The 20,421-nt window shown below is 40.5% G+C and overlaps 2 protein-coding genes and 3 long non-coding RNA genes across 7 annotated transcripts in view; 2 read left to right on the top strand and 3 right to left on the bottom strand.

Annotated features, from left to right (window-relative positions):
• Positions 1-590: 590 nt before the first annotated feature.
• On the bottom strand, positions 591-12,068 carry nfatc2ip (nuclear factor of activated T cells 2 interacting protein). Its single transcript, XM_077530134.1, has 11 exons — positions 11,838-12,068; positions 11,620-11,772; positions 10,624-10,762; positions 6,094-6,192; positions 4,605-4,665; positions 4,432-4,528; positions 4,268-4,366; positions 3,792-4,002; positions 2,174-2,318; positions 945-1,039; positions 591-879 (listed from the first exon to the last, which is right to left on the bottom strand). Exons 3-11 carry the CDS (start codon positions 10,633-10,635, stop codon positions 718-720), a joined length of 981 nt encoding a protein of 326 aa, XP_077386260.1. The 5' UTR covers positions 10,636-10,762; positions 11,620-11,772; positions 11,838-12,068; the 3' UTR covers positions 591-717.
• LOC144024273 (uncharacterized) lies at positions 11,844-14,292 on the top strand. The gene is made up of 3 exons (XR_013284722.1): positions 11,844-12,257; positions 12,627-12,713; positions 12,795-14,292. It is a non-coding gene; the product is annotated as an uncharacterized LOC144024273 (long non-coding RNA).
• Positions 14,293-14,962: 670 nt separating this feature from the next.
• Positions 14,963-16,334, top strand: LOC144024244 (uncharacterized). The gene is made up of 3 exons (XR_013284714.1): positions 14,963-15,265; positions 15,708-15,938; positions 16,210-16,334. It is a non-coding gene; the product is annotated as an uncharacterized LOC144024244 (long non-coding RNA).
• Positions 16,335-16,628: 294 nt separating this feature from the next.
• On the bottom strand, positions 16,629-17,941 carry LOC144024262 (uncharacterized). Its single transcript, XR_013284718.1, has 2 exons — positions 17,131-17,941; positions 16,629-17,049 (listed from the first exon to the last, which is right to left on the bottom strand). It is a non-coding gene; the product is annotated as an uncharacterized LOC144024262 (long non-coding RNA).
• A 47-nt stretch (positions 17,942-17,988) lies between these two features.
• The window catches only part of sgf29 (SAGA complex associated factor 29), a 36,946-nt gene continuing 34,513 nt past the window's right edge, over positions 17,989-20,421 (bottom strand). For all 3 annotated transcript variants that reach the window (XM_077530174.1, XM_077530169.1, XM_077530162.1), the window contains 3 exons: positions 20,340-20,375; positions 20,102-20,264; positions 17,989-19,062 (listed from right to left, as the gene is read on the bottom strand). In XM_077530174.1, coding sequence (XP_077386300.1) covers positions 18,946-19,062; positions 20,102-20,264; positions 20,340-20,375 — 316 coding nt within the window. In that variant the 3' untranslated portion in view covers positions 17,989-18,945. The remainder of the gene's footprint in view (positions 19,063-20,101; positions 20,265-20,339; positions 20,376-20,421) is intronic.

Genomic DNA, 20,421 nt, shown 5'->3' on the forward strand with positions numbered 1-20,421 from the left:
CAATCAGGTGATGATGAGTTGACGTTCGTCCACGTGACCCAAACAACTTGGCATTTTCAACATTTGGTCATCGATTAGGTTGAGACCAAAAGTTTAAGACGCTCCACAAATATGTCAGCCATTAAAACCTTAGCTCTGTGCTTTTTATAATTTTGTAATACTGTCTCCAGCACGCCCAGGACCCTCGAATCAGCAGTTCAGATGATGGACGTCTTCATTGTCAACCGTAATAATAATAATAATATTAAAGTTGATCAAATATATCGATGGTTGATGAATTGAGACTACTACACCAAATGTCTTAAAGGGGAAATATGTATGCAAAAAGAGTTTTGTGTTTAAATGTCAAATTAAAATTCAAAGAAATTTTCATTTATCGGATTGGTTTCTTAAAATGTGTACGTGACTTTCTCAATTTCCACCCACCATTATGAATCAGCTGGGGCAATTAACCAGTCAGCGATTGTTGCGCCTGTTAAAAAAGTAACACTCTGTATGCGTGCATCTTTGCAAGCCTGCGCCACTCAGTGACATACAGGCTTGAAGCACTGCATGGGACAGCTCCATCATTAAAGCAACATGAGAGGAAGTCAATGATTAAACAAGTCTTTAATGTCTTCCATAGTACAAATGAAGAGTTCCAAATATACACTTATTTTGTCTCTACAGCATTTACAACAAAAACTTAGTTTTATTTTGGTACAATCCTGTTTGGAGTCACGTCCAAACTTCGATGATGTCGCCATCCTCCATGTCAAGCTGAGCAGGTGTCTGTCTCCCCGTCACTTTGCAGCCATCAAAGTGAAACTTGACTTTCCGCTTGGAGTCGGTGGGCATCGCCGACACATACTGCGAGAAGATGGCACCGAGCTCCGCCCCCTGCAACACACGAGAGCAATCAGTCTGGTGAGCGACGCTGCACGCAGCAAGAAGCAGCGATGTACTTTGTTCACGGAGAAGTCCCGCGTGGATCCTTGGTCTTTGCCCTGCAGACGCACTGTGATGAAGGCGCACTCCTCCGTCGCCATGATGACACACTCTGGACAGGCACAACAAACGTCGTAGGGGTAGTTGAGATGACCTTATCCCATGATGAAACCTTTATGAGTTTAACACTGGGTAATGAGTGAATTTAGCTAACGTAGGTTATGCTTGAGGCATGCTTGAGGTCCCCACAGTTCCACACAGTGAAATGACATCATTTCAGCAACCACGCTCCTCCGTGCAGTGTCCACATTGCCCACATTTTCTGCACTGCGCACCTACGACAATTTGTAAGCTATGCGGGCAGCCCGTGCAGATAAAAAATGGCGGGCGAGCAAACAAATGTGTTTTCTACTTCCCGATTCTTTGTCTTCATTTATTTTGTTAAATGTATGTATGCAGACTATTCACCGCAAAGTGTTGATGTCGATAGTTTATTGGGAAGGGTGTGGAAAAAAAAAAAAAGAATAACTTAAATTGTTTTCTACTTCTATTGTGCTGAAGAGTTGTTCATATGCCGCACTGCCTCCTACAGTCAGAGATTATCAACAAAGGGTCCATTTTATATATTCTTTAGATTGTGTGTGGTTTTGATTCAAGTGCATTTTTGTTGACAAATTGTCCCGAGCTGTGATTGTGAGTGTGAATGGTTGTTCGTCGTTATGTGCCCCGTGATTGGCTGGCAACCACTTTGGGATTTACCCCACCTGCTGACAGCTGGGATAGGTTCCAGCACCTCCATGACCCTTGTGAGGAATAAGCGGTTCGGGATTTTATTGTATTTTTTTTTGCACATTTACAATGTTTTGATTTTACATTATTTCGCAATATTTCCTGCTGCAATTTATCATTAAGCAAAATTTATCATGACAGGCCTACTTTCATTTACTAATTTTAATATCTCCCCAAAACCAATATGCATTGCATTGTATACGGTAGTTGCTTTTATTTATTTATTTATTTAATTTTTTAAACCACATACTTTCTGTTGCCGCTAGCATAGCATCTAGCTTTGTTGTGTTCCAACACGGCAGATAATAGTCTTTGATCGCCACAAGTAGTTTTAAATTAGTCGGGGGTCGCAGTCTGTGCCTGTAGTGGAATCCCAGCAATATACACAGCCATTGCTGGTGCTAGCAGGGCCACCACAATTTACCTCGCGGTGGTCCTGGCATGTCATGTGACTCACCTAAGATGTCGGTGATGTTGAGGCCCAACTCGCCCACGGTGGCATTGACAGAAAGCTCTGCCTCCTCCCTCAGCAGGCGAAGGCGGAAGCTGGGTACGCCCAAGATGTCCGTCATCTGCCTTATCATCTGGCCCACCGATGTGGTCTGGGTGACACCACAAGGACATTAAGAGGCGCAGCTGGTGTCTCAGCACACACCAATGTTATTTTAATTAAGGAAAAATTACAAAGTAACTAAAACTAAAATTGAGAAGAAAGAAAAATAAAGGAAAATGCTTTTAAGAAAACAATTATAGCAAAAAATACCCTTTGCCATTAAAAGGGATTGCACCACAGTCTTTTAAGCCCTTCCAAAAGTTAACTAAAGGCATCTAATGATGAAATCTTATATTTGACACCATGGCAATGAATTTTTTAATGAAATATTTGGTGTTTTGCGGGTTAGGTTTGTAACGCAGAAGTATAACGCCCGGTTCAATAAACCCCGCCTCTCCTCGTGTGATTGACACGCCCCCGGCGAGCCGACTGCAGTATGCTGTTGCTCTGCGTTTGAACACTCCGAGTACACCACTCAACTTGAAGCAAGCCAATTCTCCAATAAACATTTCATTTGAAACAAAATGTCTCCTTGCCGCAAGAAATCGTGGAGGAGGAGGGGAAGAGAGAGAAGAAGGGAGAAGAAAGGAGAAGGGGAAAAAAAACAAAACGAACCCGGGCTGGTTTCGAACCAGTGACTAGTTGATGCTTACAGAGCAAGCACACTAGCCACTATACTATTCGTTCAGTTAGGTTCAACAGTGTGATAGTTTTGCTTGTAGTTTGCACAAGTGTCAACCCCTTGGTGAGATTTTAAGACAACCACTTGTCTTTGCACTTTGGCATTGCAAATGTGAAGGATATTTGATTACTTTGAATTCATTTGGAGAGAATGTTTACTGATAAAGCCTACTTTTGTCACTATCTCAGAGAGGGCTCAGAAAAAGTGGGCGTGCGTTTAGTTCGCAGAGGTGGTGCGGGGGTGGGTCCCCACTTTATGATGTCATAACGTGAGCAGCCGCTTGTTTTCTCAGGTTGGGAGGGGCTGCTGCTTGGAAACCAGAATGACCTAGAATTTCTCAGAGAGGAGCGAATGGAGGAAAACACCACTTCCGTCATGTTTTTGGTGAGGAATTAGCATTTTAACACGGCTAAACCAAAAAGTTGACCTTTTCATGTTGCTGTCCCTTTAAAATAGAGCCACTGGATGACATCAATCATAACCAACAGCCGTGCTAGCGGATGAATGGTTTCACTGCTTTTGTCACTTCCGGGGCAGATTTTTTTTTCTTCTCTTTTTGGAGTGCTAAGTGCGCCAAAACATAAAAACTAGCTACAGTGAAAATTCCAAAATAAAACACAAGTAGGGTGCAACGACTATTTTAATAATCCAATAATCCATCCATTATTTTTTAGATTAATCAACGAATCAGACTTTTAAAATTTTGTTGTGGTATGAGCCAATCAACACATTGTCCTTTCCTATATTTGAAAAGAAGCACAATTCCATAACCCAATGAATTATACCACAAAGTTTAAAGAAAGGTGTTACAGTGGGTAAGATTTACATGTGCGTACGTACCACCGTGACGGGCAGCTTGTAGACGTCTGTGCGACATCGCACCTTCAGCACCCGCACATTGTTTGACTGCAGCCCGGGGTCAGTCATGATGATGACGTCGTCGTCATCGACGTCGTCATCATGCTGTGAGAAGTCATGGCGGTGCCTCCTGGTGGATGCACCCGTGGGGGAGAGGACTGCGCTGACGGCACGCAGTGTCCTGTCCACCTCACTGACACACACGTGCATACACATTATGAGTTTGTTACCATTGCGCACCAAAGTAGCACTATGTATTTAATGCATTTTATCCATTACATATTCAAACCGGGGATGCACAGGTGGACTACCAATATGGCTGCTCGATTATGAAGAAAACATTAATTATGATTATTTTGGTAATAACTGAAATTGAAAGTATTTAGCATTTTGCAAAATGTTACATTTTATTTGAAGGTCCTATCCTGCAGCTGTACTTATGAAAGAAGGTCACTCACTCGATCTTCTTCTTGGAATGTTTTGACTGTTTCTGGAAGGGAACCTCTTCTGGGGGCGGGGGCGGTGACAGCGAGAGAGACTCCTTTCTGACAGACAGACTGACATCGGCGCACACGTTATGAATTGCATGGGTGTGTGTGCTACTTCCTGGTGCGACACTCACACTTCCTGTTCGTCATCAGAGTCGCTGAGGGTAATTGTGAGCGCTCGGTCTTTCTGATGCGTCATTGGCGACCATAGATTAACATCGTCATCGTCATCTGTGGGGAAAAAGAAGAGGGAAAAGTGGCATTGAAAGGCGCCAGTACAAGCCGGTCTTGACTGACCAACTCTGACCTGCTCTTTCCTTTTCTGTCAAGACTGGAAGCTCCGCCTTCAATAGCAGGCTGCTCTTCACCTGGAAGCAAACAAAACAGTCAAACGCGATGATTGCGCTGTCGGTTTAAACAATAACTTGACAATTTTTTGTAATCAAGCCTTGCACAATAAAAAGCGAATTGAAAACCTACAGTGCCATGCAAACGTATTAGCCCTCTTCAAACTTTAGCCATGTTTCAGGCTTCAAACTAAGACATCAAATGGGTTTATTTGTGAAGAAGAATCAACACCGAGTGGCACAGAATCGTGAACTTCTTTTTGTTACAAATAAAAAACAGAAAAGTAGTGTGAAAATATTTGGTAAGTATTGATCGTCCATTCAGTTTCAAAGCTGTCCGGGTTTTGATTTGGCCATTGTTACACTTGGATATCTTTAGTTTGGAACCATTTCATTATAGATTTTGCTTTATGCTTAGAATCGTTGTATCATTGTAAGGTAAATCTCCATCTCATGATTTGAAGCCTGAAATGTGGCAAAAGGTCAAAAAGTTCAAGGGGGCTAATACTTTCATAAGGCACTGTATGTATCAGTAATGCATAGAAAATGGAAGGAAAGTTGAATATCTGCTTTGCATGTCAATCTACAGTGTGGCCCCCTAAATTTTCCATTCTAGTGCCCTAAAAGTTTAAGTTAAAGGGATCGTTTGGCTTTTTTAACATGAATCTCAATTTGATCCTCACCTCCCGTGTGTGCGATCAGCACTGACTTACCCCTGACAGCGTTCGGTGACACCAGTTCTGGTTCGGCGTTGGACGAGAGGAAAATAGTCCAGCAAGCTTGCTGGGGTCTCGGAAATAAAGCGTTTTTCTTCTAAAAACTATTTGTTTTCAAAAGCGTGATACATTTCCATCACAATACTCTTTCCTGAATAAAGTCAGACGCCATTACCGCCAGCCACTACTTTTCTGTTCGTTCGTATCACTGCGCGGCGCCCTCGAGAGCGCTAACCGGCGCACTGCAGCCAGCGAGCTGATACTTCCGCCGAAAAGGCAAACAACTTGAGGCGGAAGTATCAGCTAGCTGGCTGCAGTGCGTCGGTTAGCGTTCTACAGGGCGCTGCGCAGTGATACGAACGAACGAACAGAAAAGTAGTGGCTGGCGGTAATGGCGTCTGACTTTATTCAGAAAAGAGTATTGTGATGGAAATGTATCACACTTTTGAAAACAAATAGTTTTTAGAAGAAAAACGCTTTATTTCCGAGACCCCAGCCAGCTTGCTGGACTATTTTCCTCTCGTCCAACGCCGGACCAGAACTGGTGTCACCGAACGCTGTCAGGGGTAAGTCAGTGCTGATCGCACACACGGGAGGTGAGGATCAAATTGAGATTCATGTTAAAAAAGCCGAACGATCCCTTTAAGGCCAATTGTGCAAAAAAAAAAAGAAAAAAAAGTTAGTCTGAACTTAAGCCCCGTCGATAAATATCCACAGTGCCTTTTTGACCGACCTTGTTGGAGTAGATGGGCACGGGGATGATGGCTGCAGAGTCCAAGATGCGACGGCGTTTGGACGCCGGCTTGACAGGCGCCATATCGCCGTCGGGGAGCTGGCCGACAGAGAGAAGTTGTGGGTCATGTCACGTGACAAAAAGTGCATGCCATTTCCTGATTGGTCAGCTGCTGCCAGGTAGGGCTGGACCATTATGGGAAAAATAATCACCATTATTTTGATTGAGATTGAAATCACGATTAATAAAACGATCGGTCACTGATTTTAAAACTTGGTAGTTTTTTCAACTACTCAAAACTATGATCATAGTCTTACGCCCATTCATCACACTTCATTCTTGAACGCTATTCTTTTTGTCAAGTAGAACATAACCTTATACATATCAAATGAAATTCAAGCCTGCATTTTCATTCTTCATTTTCAAACTTAAGCATTACATTACCCTCTTTATTATATTTATTTTATCCTGTGTTATTTTCAAGTCTGGGGGCTTAGTGGACTATCGTGGGACCTCAGAGATTGGATTTTGTGCTATGCCATGTGGAAATGTGTGTTGGTATGAAAAAAAAAAAAAGTCTTTGGATATATTTGTATCTTTTAATTTTTTGGGAAATAAAATGTGAATCCCTAAACTCAAAATAGTTGAAATTAAAAAAGTAAAATAAAAATACTGTATACTAAAACAGTAATTGCACAACAAATACTGGATGTTCCTGCGCGTTTTGGCCTCTTCGGGACAGTGTGGTGCCGTGCATCTGTGGTGTACACGCTTACAATGAATTTGTGCCTTTGAGTAGTGCTATCTTAACCGTGCGCATGTGCTCGTACAGCATTTGTGTGTGTGTGCGTGCGTGTGGGGGTGGGTGTGAGAATATTTGTTACTTGAAGGACTATTTCTCCCAAAGTTGATGCTCACTTCCTTTTAGCATTTGAGTGGGATCCGCCATGCTCTTTAGCATTAGCGCTAGGCTAACGATGTTTTAAAAACAAAGCATGTTTTGTATTTAAATCCACACGGTATGTAATTCTCCTGTTGTTTGCCGAGTTCTACAGATAACGTCAATGGGGGTGTCATTAAACCGCTTAAAGGATGCTTAGGGATGGCAGAATCACACTAAGGGCTTGTTACAAGCTACATGGAGCACTCGGGGTACTTTCACAATCCAGGGAACTTGTAAATGCACCACGGTGTTCTGCACATTCATTGATTTTCTTCGATCATTAACGTTTTAATGGTCGAGAGAAGCCAAAATCAAAATCCCGATAAAATTTCAGTTAATTGGCCAGTAAGACTGCCAGGCTCCATCATCTGCTACCATGCCGTGACATCATTGGAGTCACATGTTTGGACTCCAATCAATTTGAAAACTTCGGCACAAACAGTGATCCTATTCCTCTTTCAGCCTTTAAACTATTTGGGACACTAGAGCGATAATAATGTAATTATCCAAACAAAATGTTCTTTTCATTCAAAACAACAATTTACAAAACTACTTCCTATATAATGCCCTTATTCTGAAAGACAAAGCACACCACTTTTCAATCGATATGCGTTGTCATTCACGCATTAACTTCACATAATACACTCCAATAAGACAATGGGTAATGGCTAATGCTAACAAGGGACATTCTACACACTTGTGTGTCACTACTCACTTTGTCATTGATGCGCCTGACATGATGACAGAACCGAAAGACGCTTTACGCAGCACTCGCTTTTCTCACCACAGAGACAGACGCATGGTGGCAATGTGTGTTTGACGTTACGGGGGGCATGAACATCTTACCAACTAAAAATGCACGAAGCGCCTCTTGCTGTTCAACATTCAACAAGGAAAACGGCGAGTCATTCTGCAAGAACAGAATTAATTGCAGCGTCCATTCGTCCATGTCAGGTTTGTTTGTTAGCTCCGGCGTCGGCGTCCTGGTTTCGTCACAATTGCATATCCCGCCCCCAAACACAATGTTGCTCTGTGATTGGATCGTCGGAAATCAACGGGAGCGGTACAAGTTGTATTCGCAGAGATTTGTGAACTCACAAAGACCGTGAGAATTCATCTTGCGAGAGCAAGGTTAAGAATTCTGAGAATAAAGTGAGAATCCTTCCAAACTTTTTTTCTGTCTTCACTTGACTGTGTTTTTATCCAAATTGAAACACTTTATTAAAACTCAGAAGAAGGGTAGACTCTATTAAGAATTTTGCAGTGAATTTCCTTTGCTTTTGGGGAATGGGAAATTTAAAATATTTGTATCTTAAAATTCCAACTTATTTTTTTGAGAAAAATTGTAAGATTGAAGTTCTGTTTGATGAAAAAGGATACAGTTCTTTAACAAATGTTTGTCGAAATGTGATATTTGGAAGTTTAGGATCAGTGATATTGTGATCATCCACCAAGAGCGAGGGAAGTGTTGGATTCACCTTGCTTTGAAACAAATTACAAGCCATCACAACAAGAGATCGGGGGATTGCTTTGATAAGAATATCATATTGTCTTCTGTCAATCAGGTTATATTTGGAACAAAACATCTCAAATGACAGAATTTTCCCATATTGTCCAAGAGATGCATCACTGACTAAATTCCTTTGTCTAACCAATTTTGATAGAGCAACGATTTATTTTTCAACAAAATGTACCTGCAATTCTATAATGGTGTGTTGTGGGGACTAAAATTATGTTTGTATATCATTCTCCAGTAATGTAACACCTGTTGATGGAAGGAGGGTAAGCGCCGACAGTCGACACTGTGGGAAACAAGCTAATCTAATATGGACGAATGGACACTACAATTAATTCTGTTCTTGCAGCTAGAGACGATTCATGCATTTTTGACTGATATAGATGTTTGTGCACCAGATCTAATAAGTTATAATAAGGAAAAAGTTACAAGCACTCTTTATGTGCACTTTGAAAATGAGTGAAATGATTGAAATTCGATTGTACCCATTTTGTTTGTATTTTAAATACAGGAAGAAAAAAAAAGAAAAAAAGTTTTCCCCCATTCACTCACACTAACATGATCTCCGGGGGTTGAGCGAACTCACGCCACCTGTACCAAAGGAAAGTGACGGTACCACTTCACCACCCAGAGTAAGCCAGCCAACATTGAACTTAACGGGACCTTCTGTCAAAGGACCACATAAATTCCAGTGTGATTTCGTGGGCCACCAGCCACCAAAAGAGTTTCAGGCCGTCAACACGTGCCACAGTGCGCCGTATAAATCTTCGAACGTCATGGGTCACGTGATACTTGCAGCAGTGCATTTCAGGAAGTTTGATGCTCGCTTCGAGGTACCAGTTTCATTTGAACATCACTACTAATCAGCAAGCTCCGCATGAAAACTAATAACGATCCTCAGCTGTGTTGGCTGTTGGAGACATGGAAAACATACAGTAGCCATTCCATAAAAGACATAAATCAGATTCCATGCACCTAATTGTTCAGACAAATCATCGTGAAGCGTATAAGACACGATGTAGTGCAATTACGTTACATTCGCCATTCCGTGGCGCTGTGCTACAACTATTGGTGTTCAAATGGGGCCACGTGTTTCCGGTGGTGACGAAAGCGCCAACAGCTGTCTTAGTTAAAACAGCGAAATATACTCACAAATACAAGTAATACTACTAAACATTAGTTTGAGGTAAGACTGTGGTTATGTTTAGTGTTGTAGTTACGTTTAGGCTTAGTAAAAAGGTCACGTGTTTCCGGTAGTGCCCCACTCGAGACCCCTCCCTCCATCTCCCAACTACTTCCGTTAGGAAATTTTTACGATAGTTCGTTTTGTGTTTGCGGGTTTTCGTTTTTTTTTTTTGCAGTAACCTTTATGTTGTTGTGTTTTGTAGTTTGTGTGTGTTTTTTTTTGTTTTTTTGTGTGCTTGTGATTGCTTTTTGTTGTTTTGTTTTGTATTTTGGGTTTGTGTTTTTTTTTTTTTTTTTTGCGGTAACCTCTGTTGTTTTGTTGCGGTTTTTGTGTTTTTTGATTTGTGCTTGTGATTGCTTTTTGTTGTTTTGTTTCGTAGTTTGTGTTTTTTGAGTTTGCCATGACCTTTTTGTTTTTTCTCCTTTTGTGTTTGTGTTTTCTGATTTGTTTGTAATTACCTTTTTGTCGGTGTGATTTTTTTATTTGCTGTGGTTTCTTTATATATTTATTTTATTTTATTTTTTCTTTTAGTTGCAGTTGTCAGTTTTTTTGTTTTTGCGTTTTGCACTTCAGGGCCACCGTAAAAACAGGCTGGATAGTGGTACTCGAGGACCGGGGTTGAGACAGTGACTTAAATGTCCAAATAAAAACTATGCAATTGTTTATGCGTATATTAATTTGATGCCAAAAGTGCAGCTGAGCGCACTTAGTTAAGCTTGGGCTAGCTACAAGCTACTTAAGCACAACTTTACTTTTACCTCAAAGCTTTTCACCAGTGGGTCAACTCTAAATAAACACTTGAGTTTGACGGAATAAACACGTTCTATAGTTTCCTTTCGTTGTTGGGTTTCTAATAAAAAATAAAAAGAAGAGAGACAATCTTACCGCGTTCGCCATCTTGTTTTCTTGTCGAGCACCACTGATCTATATATATGACTGGCTAGCCGATAGGCCAAGACTTTTGAGGTCGCCAGGCCGCCATATTGCCCCTCCCAAGAAACGTTTCTCGGCATACGAATCGATCCTATACAGTTACAGTAACGAAATTGGAGAACATTTGAGAAAGTACTTAGTAGAAATAGCATGATTTGTGGTGTTTTACATTCATCAAACATAAACAATAGGATGTCATACATTTTACAACTTGCCTTAAATACATGTGTAAATTATATGTTTAATGATGTTTAGTACACTGCGATTGGCTGGCAACCAGTTCAGGGTGTACCCCGCCAACTGCCCGAAGCTGGCTGAGATAGGCTCCAGCACCCCCGAGATCCGTGTGAGGAGTAAGTGATTAAGAAAATGGATGGATGTTCAGTACAGGCGGAATTTGTATTTTTTTTTTTTTAAGAATCCTAACTGTAATTCAACAATTTTTTAAAGAATTCTAACTGTAATTCAACAAAAGATGCCTCTGCCAAATGTAATAATTGGGGTTTAAGGAACTGAGCGATAAAAGGAAAAGGTGGTCTTCAACGCATCACATACCATAATATACATATATATATATATATATATATATATATATATATATATATATATATATATATATATATATATATATATATATATATATATATATAGTTTATTCACAATGTAGATTCATTAAATGTCGACCTTTGTTTTTGATTTTTTATAAGGAAATTGAAGGGTTTGCAAGGACATTGAGAAGGGTTAAGACGAAGCAAGCCTTGTTGGTATTTAATAACTTGAAGAAATTAATGTCTGATTAGATCTTTTTGAGTTTTTTTTCCTTCTTCTTCTTCTTTCTATAGTCTATAATAGCACGGTTCTGTTCTGTGTGCTGTTTGATTTGGATGTTTGTTGAGTTGATTTTGGAATTAATACAAAAAATTAAATAAATTAAAGAAAAAAACGTACAGTAGTCTGCTCGCAAGGTGGGAGTAACAAGATGGCCGCCCTGTGACTTCAACGGCTTGCACTTGCGTGTATGGGCAATTGGCTATCCAGTCATATATACAGGTCAGTGTCGAGCACTGACGACGAGAAACGCGTCACTGCTGCATTCAAGGGCTGTAAGACAAAAAATAATAATAATTAAGAAGGTCAAACAAACAAACAAACAAACCTGAACTCACTCAATAGGTCGCTTGCACATCGTAATGCATCATGGGAGTTTTTCCTTCGGGCGCCATATTGGGTGTCCACCGGTTCACAAGGTACACTCGCGAGTTACACGGTAGAGCTTATCAACCTGATGTAATTTTCGCAGTATTTTCACGATTTACCGGAAGATCAAAAACAACGATACAGGCAGAAGGTGTCTCTGTGTGGCGGGATTGATCCTAATTACGTCCTGACCAAGGGTGATTTTTTTTTTTGACGGAGAAAGCTTGCTGGCCAAATGTGACATCTCTGGACATTTTTCCCTACCTCGTGTTGACAACATGCTCCATAACACGCCAACAAATCCCTGGAGGCTTACAATTATTTTGTAAGCGGGTGGATACAGAGTGTAAACTTTAACATCGCATCAGAAGAAACTGTTGCTGTTGCACGTAAGTAAACCACATGGTGTTGGTAATTCTGCACACAAAAATGTTGATTTGTTCTCAGGCTTCCTGTTATCATTGTGTTTACATGCACAGCTAGGTTTACCTGATGTGGTTTTTCTAACAATTTTATAACAGGCAAATATGGCAGAGCGTATAAGAATAAAAAGTAACTATGCACAGCCTCCCCGTGGCTTAATTAAATTTAATGCTACCCTTTCACTAGTTACATGTTACTTAATCAACTTATTCTAAATGGTTAAGGTTAACCACTCTCAGAGGACGTATTTTTAGTTTCAGTTTCCAGTACAATAAAACGTGTTCATGGTAACTACTGAGCATACTGACAGCTTTTCTTATGATCTCACGGTTAAGGAGGCTGTCACAACACCCAATTTCTGTCTGGTGCCGGATGGCAACAATTCCCATCACTTGTCACGACAACACCAATATTATTACCAGGTATGTATGGCTTTACTTTTTGTAGTTTATTATTTAATTCTATGTTTCATATTTTCATTACAATGTTTGTAATATTTTCAGATTCAGGCACAGATGAGTTTAACTGGACGGACTTCTGCGACTTTGTGGTGTGGACAAAGTGTGATTGAGCGAGTCCACCCAGATCGCTCGTTTTGGCCAGCTGGAAAAGCCAGAGGTTTTTTTCCCCAAAATCCCCTCCTTACCTGAACTGCTCAGGAGAGCATTTACTAGATCAGCAGTGGACTTCCAGTGTTCCTGCTCAGCCGCTGTCACCTACCACTTGCTCATGTACTTCAAAGATGCGGAATAAAGTATTTTTTTGTGCTGCAGCAGATTGTAAAATCAAATGATATCACTTGAAGTGTGCCAATCTAGACTGCCAAAAGGACAGTGGTTTTGTGACAAGTGTGAAACAAGGATTATTGGGAAAACTGTAACAGTACTGGTACTTGTCTTACATTAAACAAATTTAAAAGAGAGCAACTTTTTCCTCTGTACATAGCATAATGAAAGTCATTGCATACCCCATCAACATTACATCATACCGTCATACTCTTAAAATAATGGCCTAATATTTTGACACAAATTATCAACCCTCGTGAGGATAAGCAGTAAGGAATTTTAATGTAAATATCTCAGGATGGTAGGCACCTGTGCTAAAATAAACTGCATTAATTAACAGTTCAATTTTATCCCTGAAATTACTACATCTAATCATTATTCACTTCATTTTTTGTGCTTTTAGAAATAATAGAGATTTATGCCATTACTTTAAGAGGGACCATATTGCACATTGAGTCAAATCCTGTCATTTGTATTATGTATAGCTTTGTAAACAAACCCAACAATAGAATTTGTATATTCGCTGCCTTTATTAGCGCCAAACAAACAGTCGCATGTTGTCCTCCTTCAATGCTCGCCTTCGTTTCCATCATGTCATTGGCAATCAAGTCGGTGTGGCATGAGATCCCTAAAGAAATAATAAATAAGAATAAAAAAAAAGATCACAAAAAAATACATACCAGTAATAGGTTTAATATAGTACAGTAGTATAGTTTTTTTGTCAGTGTAAAAGAAATGTACACATTTTGTTGCATTTTTTAATGTATGAACATTGCTACAGGCAAATGTTTCTATAAACACTTCCAAATGTCTCTAAAATATAAGGTGCGTGTACACACACAAACATAAACACATACATTCACTCATGCATACAATATATCATGTAATGAATTCTGAGTGGCATACCAGAGTCAATGATGTCAGCAGTACTTGAGGGTACAGGTTACTGGAGCCATCTGGCTGCTTAACTGCAACAATCTCTGCCACTTCGAGTCGTCTTTTCTTTGCTTGTCTCTCCTGTGCACGTTCATATCTTGGCACCGACTGGGCTGAGACATAGATGTAACTTGGGACCCAACTTTAATGTTGGAGCCCAGTCGGGATGATTGGACAGAAAAACGGGCGCAGGGCGACCTGTTAAAATAAACAAATATATAAACAAATAAAATATGGAAAGACTGGTTATTTTACCGCAGTAGGGTGGCCGTTAATAAGTTCTTTAGCATGATGTGTAGGCTGCCGGGGGTCTGTTTTCTTGCATCACCCCCTTCTGTCTCTTTTTTCCAAGTTTACATTTTGCCACCAAAAAAAATGTTATCGGCATTAAGAGCCCAAGACTAATCAATCCAATTTCAGCAGTAAACACTTTGCACTGGCACTACTTGGGTGAAAATGTTCGATGTTAGCTTTCGGCTAACGTCCGCTAGCCAGCTTGTATTACCGAACTTACTTGCTCATGAATCCAAAACATAAGCAACTTGCCCATATATGGGCGGTCGAAACGTTATTAATCCTTATGCATTAAATTAAATAAAGGTAAACAAGCTTACCGCTCACAAAGTGATCGCTGCACACACGAGCCCAAAGTAACGACTTCCCTCCGGAGTCCGCACTCCTCTGTCTCCAGGCCCTGGTTCCTAATTATTTTCGGAATTCGGAAGAAAGACCGACCATTTTCCCCCTTGGCTTTGTTCGAACAGCCAACGATGCAGCAACAATGTACCATTTTAAACGCAGACAACAAATGTGATAGATACGTGTTAGACCGAATCGCTACGTAAATGGAGGCCACCCAGCATGGCGACTACGAGAAATCCGAGGCGGAAGTGACGACACGTGCAAGCGACCTATTGGCCACAGTGCCGCCATATTGTTTCAAGTATCATTTATAGGTCGCTTGCACATGTCGTCACTTCCGCCTCGGATTTCTCGTAGTCGCCATGCTGGGTGGCCTCCATTTACGTAGCGATTCGGTCTAACACGTATCTATCACGTTTGTTTTCTGCGTTTAAAATGGTACATTGTTGCTGCATCGTTGGCTGTTCGAACAAAGCCAAGGGGGAAAATGGTCGGTCTTTTTTCCGAATTCCGAAAATAATTAGGAACCAGGGCCTGGAGACAGAGGAGTGCGGACTCCGGAGGGAAGTCGTTACTTTGGGCTCGTGTGTGCAGCGATCACTTTGTGAGCGGTAAGCTTGTTTACCTTTATTTAATGCATGAGGATTAATAACGTTTCGACCGCCCATATATGGGCAAGTTGCTTATGTTTTGGATTCATGAGCAAGCAAGTTCGGTAGTACAAGCTGGCTAGCGGACGTTAGCCGAAAAAACTAACTTCGAACATTTTCACCCAAGTAGTGCCAGTGCAAAGTGTTTACTGCTGAAATTGGATTGATTAGTCTTGGGCTTTTAATGCCGATAACATGTTTTTTGGTGGCAAAATGTAAACTTGGAAAAAAAAGAGACAGAAGGGGCTGATGCAAGAAAACAGACCCCCGGGGGTGATGCAAGAAAACAGACCCCAGGTAGCCTACACATCATGCTAAAGAACTTATTCACGGCCACCCTACTGCGGTAAAATAACCAGTCTTTCCATATTTTATTTGTTTATATATTTGTTTATTTTAACAGGTCGCCCTGCGCCCGTTTTTCTGTCCAATCATCCCGACTGGGCTCCAACATTAAAGTTGGGTCCCTAGTGACAACATCTATGTCTCAGCCCAGTCGGTGCCAAGATATGAACGTGCACAGGAGAGACAAGCAAAGAAAAGACGACTCGAAGTGGCAGAGATTGTTGCAGTTATGCAGCCAGATGGCTCCAGTAACCTGTACCCTCAAGTACTGCTGACATCATTGACTCTGGTATGCCACTCAGAATTCATTACATGATATATTGTATGCATGAGTGAATGTATGTTTGTTTGTGTGTGTACACGCACCTTATAATTTAGAGACATTTGGAAGTGTTTATAGAAATAAGTATTTGCCTGTAGCAATGTTCATACATTAAAAAATGCAACAAAATGTGTACATTTCTTTTACACTGACAAAAAAACTATACTACTTTACTATGTTAAACCTATTACTGGTACCGTATTTTTTTGTGATTCTTTTCTTTCTTTTTTTTCTTTAGGGATCTCATGCCACACCGACTTGATTGCCAATGACATGATGGAAACGAAGGCGAGCATCAAAGCATTGGAGGAGGACAACATGCGACTGTTTGTTTGGCGCTAATAAAGGCAGCGTTTATACAAATTCTATTGTTGGGTTTGTTTACAAAGCTATACATAATACAAATGACAGGATTTGACTCAATGTGCAATATGGTCCCTCTTAAAGTAATGGCATAAATCTCTATTATTTCTAAAAGCACAAAAAATGAAGTGAATAATGATTAGATGTAGTAATTTCAGGGTTAAAAATTGAACTGTTAATTAATGTAGTTTATTTTAGCACAGGTGCCTACCATCCTGAGATGACGGTATGATGTAATGTTGATGGGGTACGCAATGACTTTCATTATGCTATGTACAGAGGAAAAAGTTGCTCTCTTTTAAATTTGTTTAATGAAAGACAAGTACCAGTACTGTGTTACAGTTTTCCCAATAATCCTTGTTTCACACTTGTCACAAAACCACTGTCCTTTTGGCAGTCTAGATTGGCACACTTCAAGTGATATCATTTGATTTTACAATCTGCTGCAGCACAAAAAACTACTTTATTCCGCATCTTTGAAGTACATGAGCAAGTGGTAGGTGACAGCGGCTGAGCAGGAACACTGGAAGTCCACTGCTGATCTAGTAAATGCTCTCCCGAGCAGTTCAGGTAAGGAGGGGACTTTGGGGAAAAAAAAAACTCTGGCTTTTCCAACTGGCCAAAACGAGCGATCTGGGTGGACTCGCTCAATCACACTTTGTCCACACCACAAAGTCGCAGAAGTCCGTCCAGTTAAACTCATCTGTGCCTGAATCTGAAAATATTACAAACATTGTAATGAAAATATGAAACATAGAATTAAATAAGAAACTACAAAAAGTAAAGCCATACATACCTGGTAATAATATTGGTGTTGTCGTGACAAGTGATGGGAATTGTTGCCATCCGGCACCAGACAGAAATTGGGTGTTGTGACAGCCTCCTTAACCGTGAGATCATAAGAAAAGCTGTCAGTATGCTCAGTAGTTACCATGAACACGTTTTATTGTACTGGAAACTGAAACGAAAAATACGTCCTCTGAGAGTGGTTAACCTTAACCATTTAGAATAAGTTGATTAAGTAACATGTAACTAGTGAAAGGGTAGCATTAAATTTAATTAAGCCACGGGGAGGCTGTGCATAGTTACTTTTTATTCTTATACGCTCTGCCATATTTGCCTGTTATCAAATTGTTAGAAAAACCACATCAGGTAAACCCAGCTGTGCATGTAAACACAATGATAACAGGAAGCCTGAGAACAAATCAACATTTTTGTGTGCAGAATTACCAACACCATGTGGTTTACTTACGTGCAACAGCAACCGTTTCTTCTGATGCGATGTTAAAGTTTACACTCTGTATCCACCCGCTTACAAAATAATTGTAAGCCTCCAGGGATTTGTTGGCGTGTTATGGAGCATGTTGTCAACACGAGGTAGGGAAAGATGTCCAGAGATGTCACATTTGGCCAGCAAGCTTTCTCCGTCAAAAAAAAAATCACCCTTGGTCAGGACGTAATTAGGATCAATCCCGCCACACAGAGACACCTTCTGCCTGTATCGTTGTTTTTGATCTTCCGGTAAATCGTGAAAATACTGCGAAAATTACATCAGGTTGATAAGCTCTACCGTGTAACTCGCGAGTGTACCTTGTGAACCGGCGGACACCCAATATGGCGCCCGAAGGAAAAACTCCCATGATGCATTACGATGTGCAAGCGACCTATTACCTTTATTCTGCCAGGAACTACGTAAATGAGATTACAATTGTAAATAAATCTGTCCATGACCCAAATGCAGTCATTCATTCCAAATCTTTTTGTGTCACGTGAACATGTATTATTGCCTCGAACGCTTTGCTTTGAGCCTCATTCAATCGATATCTAAAACACAATTACACAAACTGTATCTGTCAACAGCACATACAAATTAGCACTACAGTAATCCCCCGCATACTTTTTTTTTTTTTTTTTGTGGACCCCACATACTCGCGCTACAGCGTCTGTGAATTCGCACCGTCACAGATTTTATTCCAAATAAATATTACTCAATTTCCCCCACGTTTTTTTTTTTTTTAGAGAGAAAATGTATATTGAATGTTTATCAGCATTAAAAAAAAAACTATTTCTCCCCCAATGTATTTTTATGGAGGTCAATTATACACGGATTTTCATTATCTGCGACCTAGCCCAATCCCTCTGGGTTGAGGCTCTACCCAGCAACCAGTGGGGATCCACTATTTTTTATCAGTTGAATTGCAAGGGATCACAAATTAAATAATAATTCAAAATAAAAAGCATCTCTTTTGTGTATAGTGTTGTTTGTCAAAAAGGATACTCTACATTGGCATTTTCACACCAAACACGAGTGGAGTATGCCAAAATAAACCTTGGAGAAAAACAACAAATGGTCAAGAATTAAAAGGAAAACTGCGATGTATTCGGTTCATTATAATGTAAAATAGTGTAATTTTACATTGGAAGGTCATTAACAAATAGATGAATTAATATGTACACGTTAAAGTTTAAAAACACTTTTATACAGTTTTTATTATTTACAGTGTTAATATTTCACGTACACACATTAACAAAACACTTCTTTCAATAGGATGCAGTTCCTTGATTTTCCACAAGGTGCGTTGTGGAGTCCTGTGGCCACTTTAATTTGATTTTACTTCTTTTTGTTCTCCTTGCAGGCGACAACGTAGCGCTGCGCCACGTTGAGAGGTGGCGAGTAGCCATCGGCGTAGGATGTGTCCTCAAACAGCACAGAGTAGTCGTCCTGGGGCTGTGCCAAAATCAAATCCCAAAATCATTTACTGTTTGCTCTTCCTCAGAAAAAAAAGGAGAACATATGAAAGAAGAATATTGCTGCCACACTAACAAAACAAGGTAAGTAGTTTCAAGGTATAACATTCTAAATGTAATATTTTGACATGCTAAATATACCATTATAATTAGGGATGTAATGATATGCAAATATCACGATACGATATCACGGTATGAACGTCACGATATGATAATTATCACCATATTGTTGGGGTATTTAAAAAAGATCATAATATTGTAAGGAAAAAAAGAGCTCATACAAAAAAAAACCCACAATATTTTGCTTTTGTACATAACAGGAATGGATATAAACCACCTACAATCTCTATATTGAGGCACTTACTTGCTAATGCAAGCACACATTTATTGCTTCACAAGCAAATTAGGTTCCCCTTCATTTGACAATTAGCAAAGATTTTAAACATAGAAGGCCAAAACATCCCTAATGAAAATTAAATTGCACTAATGAACTTTCTAATCCAAGTCCGATCTCAACTCTCTCCACCGCTGAAATGTCAAACCGATGTTCACTCTCCTTCTTGCCCGGCGTCGTTCACTATCAAGTTTAGATTTTTTTTTGTGGCACTTGACATTGTTTTTAGTTTTATTTTTTTTAAAGCAGCCTTCCGCGGAGTAACAGCGGGTGTCTGGGCCAGCGAAAATCTGTACTAGTTCCGTCTTCGCGACTACAGGAAACAACTGACAAGGACGCGCATGACGTCACATCAGCAGACAGAGGACGGGAAATTCGAAGGACTAGGACCGGACGCTTCCTAAATAATATTGGCCAGAGGTTTGTAGGAGTACCCATTGTGAACAGCTAAGATGTTGATCTGCTAATTAGAATATGTTTTAGTCATAAATGGTCAAATTAAAAGGCTATTGTTAAGATATTTTGTGGGGGAAATCCTCCATATAGTAGCTTTAAGGTTAAGACCTAAACTTTGAACTAGTTGTTGTAGAACATGAACTTTCCCAACACTGAGTGTGCGACTGACCCTGTGCGGCGGGGCGTGGATGAGGGCGCGGTAGAAGCAGGTGGTCTGCGGGTAGAGGGCGAGCACCAGCTGGTCTTTGCTGAAGAGCGCCTCGGGGTCTGTCTCGGGGTTGGCCTTCCACTGCGGCAGCGGGATGATGCGACGTCTGCTCAGAGTGTGTCGCCTGAGGCACGCACACACAGGAAGTGACGTCGGCAGGCGTGGCTGGCAACAAACCTCCTGGGTATGACATACTCACTCTTTGCCCTCTTCGTCGATGTCGTCCACCTCGTACCTGGAAGAGGTCAAAAGTGTTGAGTGTGGCAATAAACACAGCCATG

Source organism: Festucalex cinctus, chromosome 1 (assembly GCF_051991245.1).
Source record: "Festucalex cinctus isolate MCC-2025b chromosome 1, RoL_Fcin_1.0, whole genome shotgun sequence".
In the NCBI taxonomy this organism is placed as follows: Eukaryota; Metazoa; Chordata; class Actinopteri; order Syngnathiformes; family Syngnathidae; genus Festucalex; species Festucalex cinctus.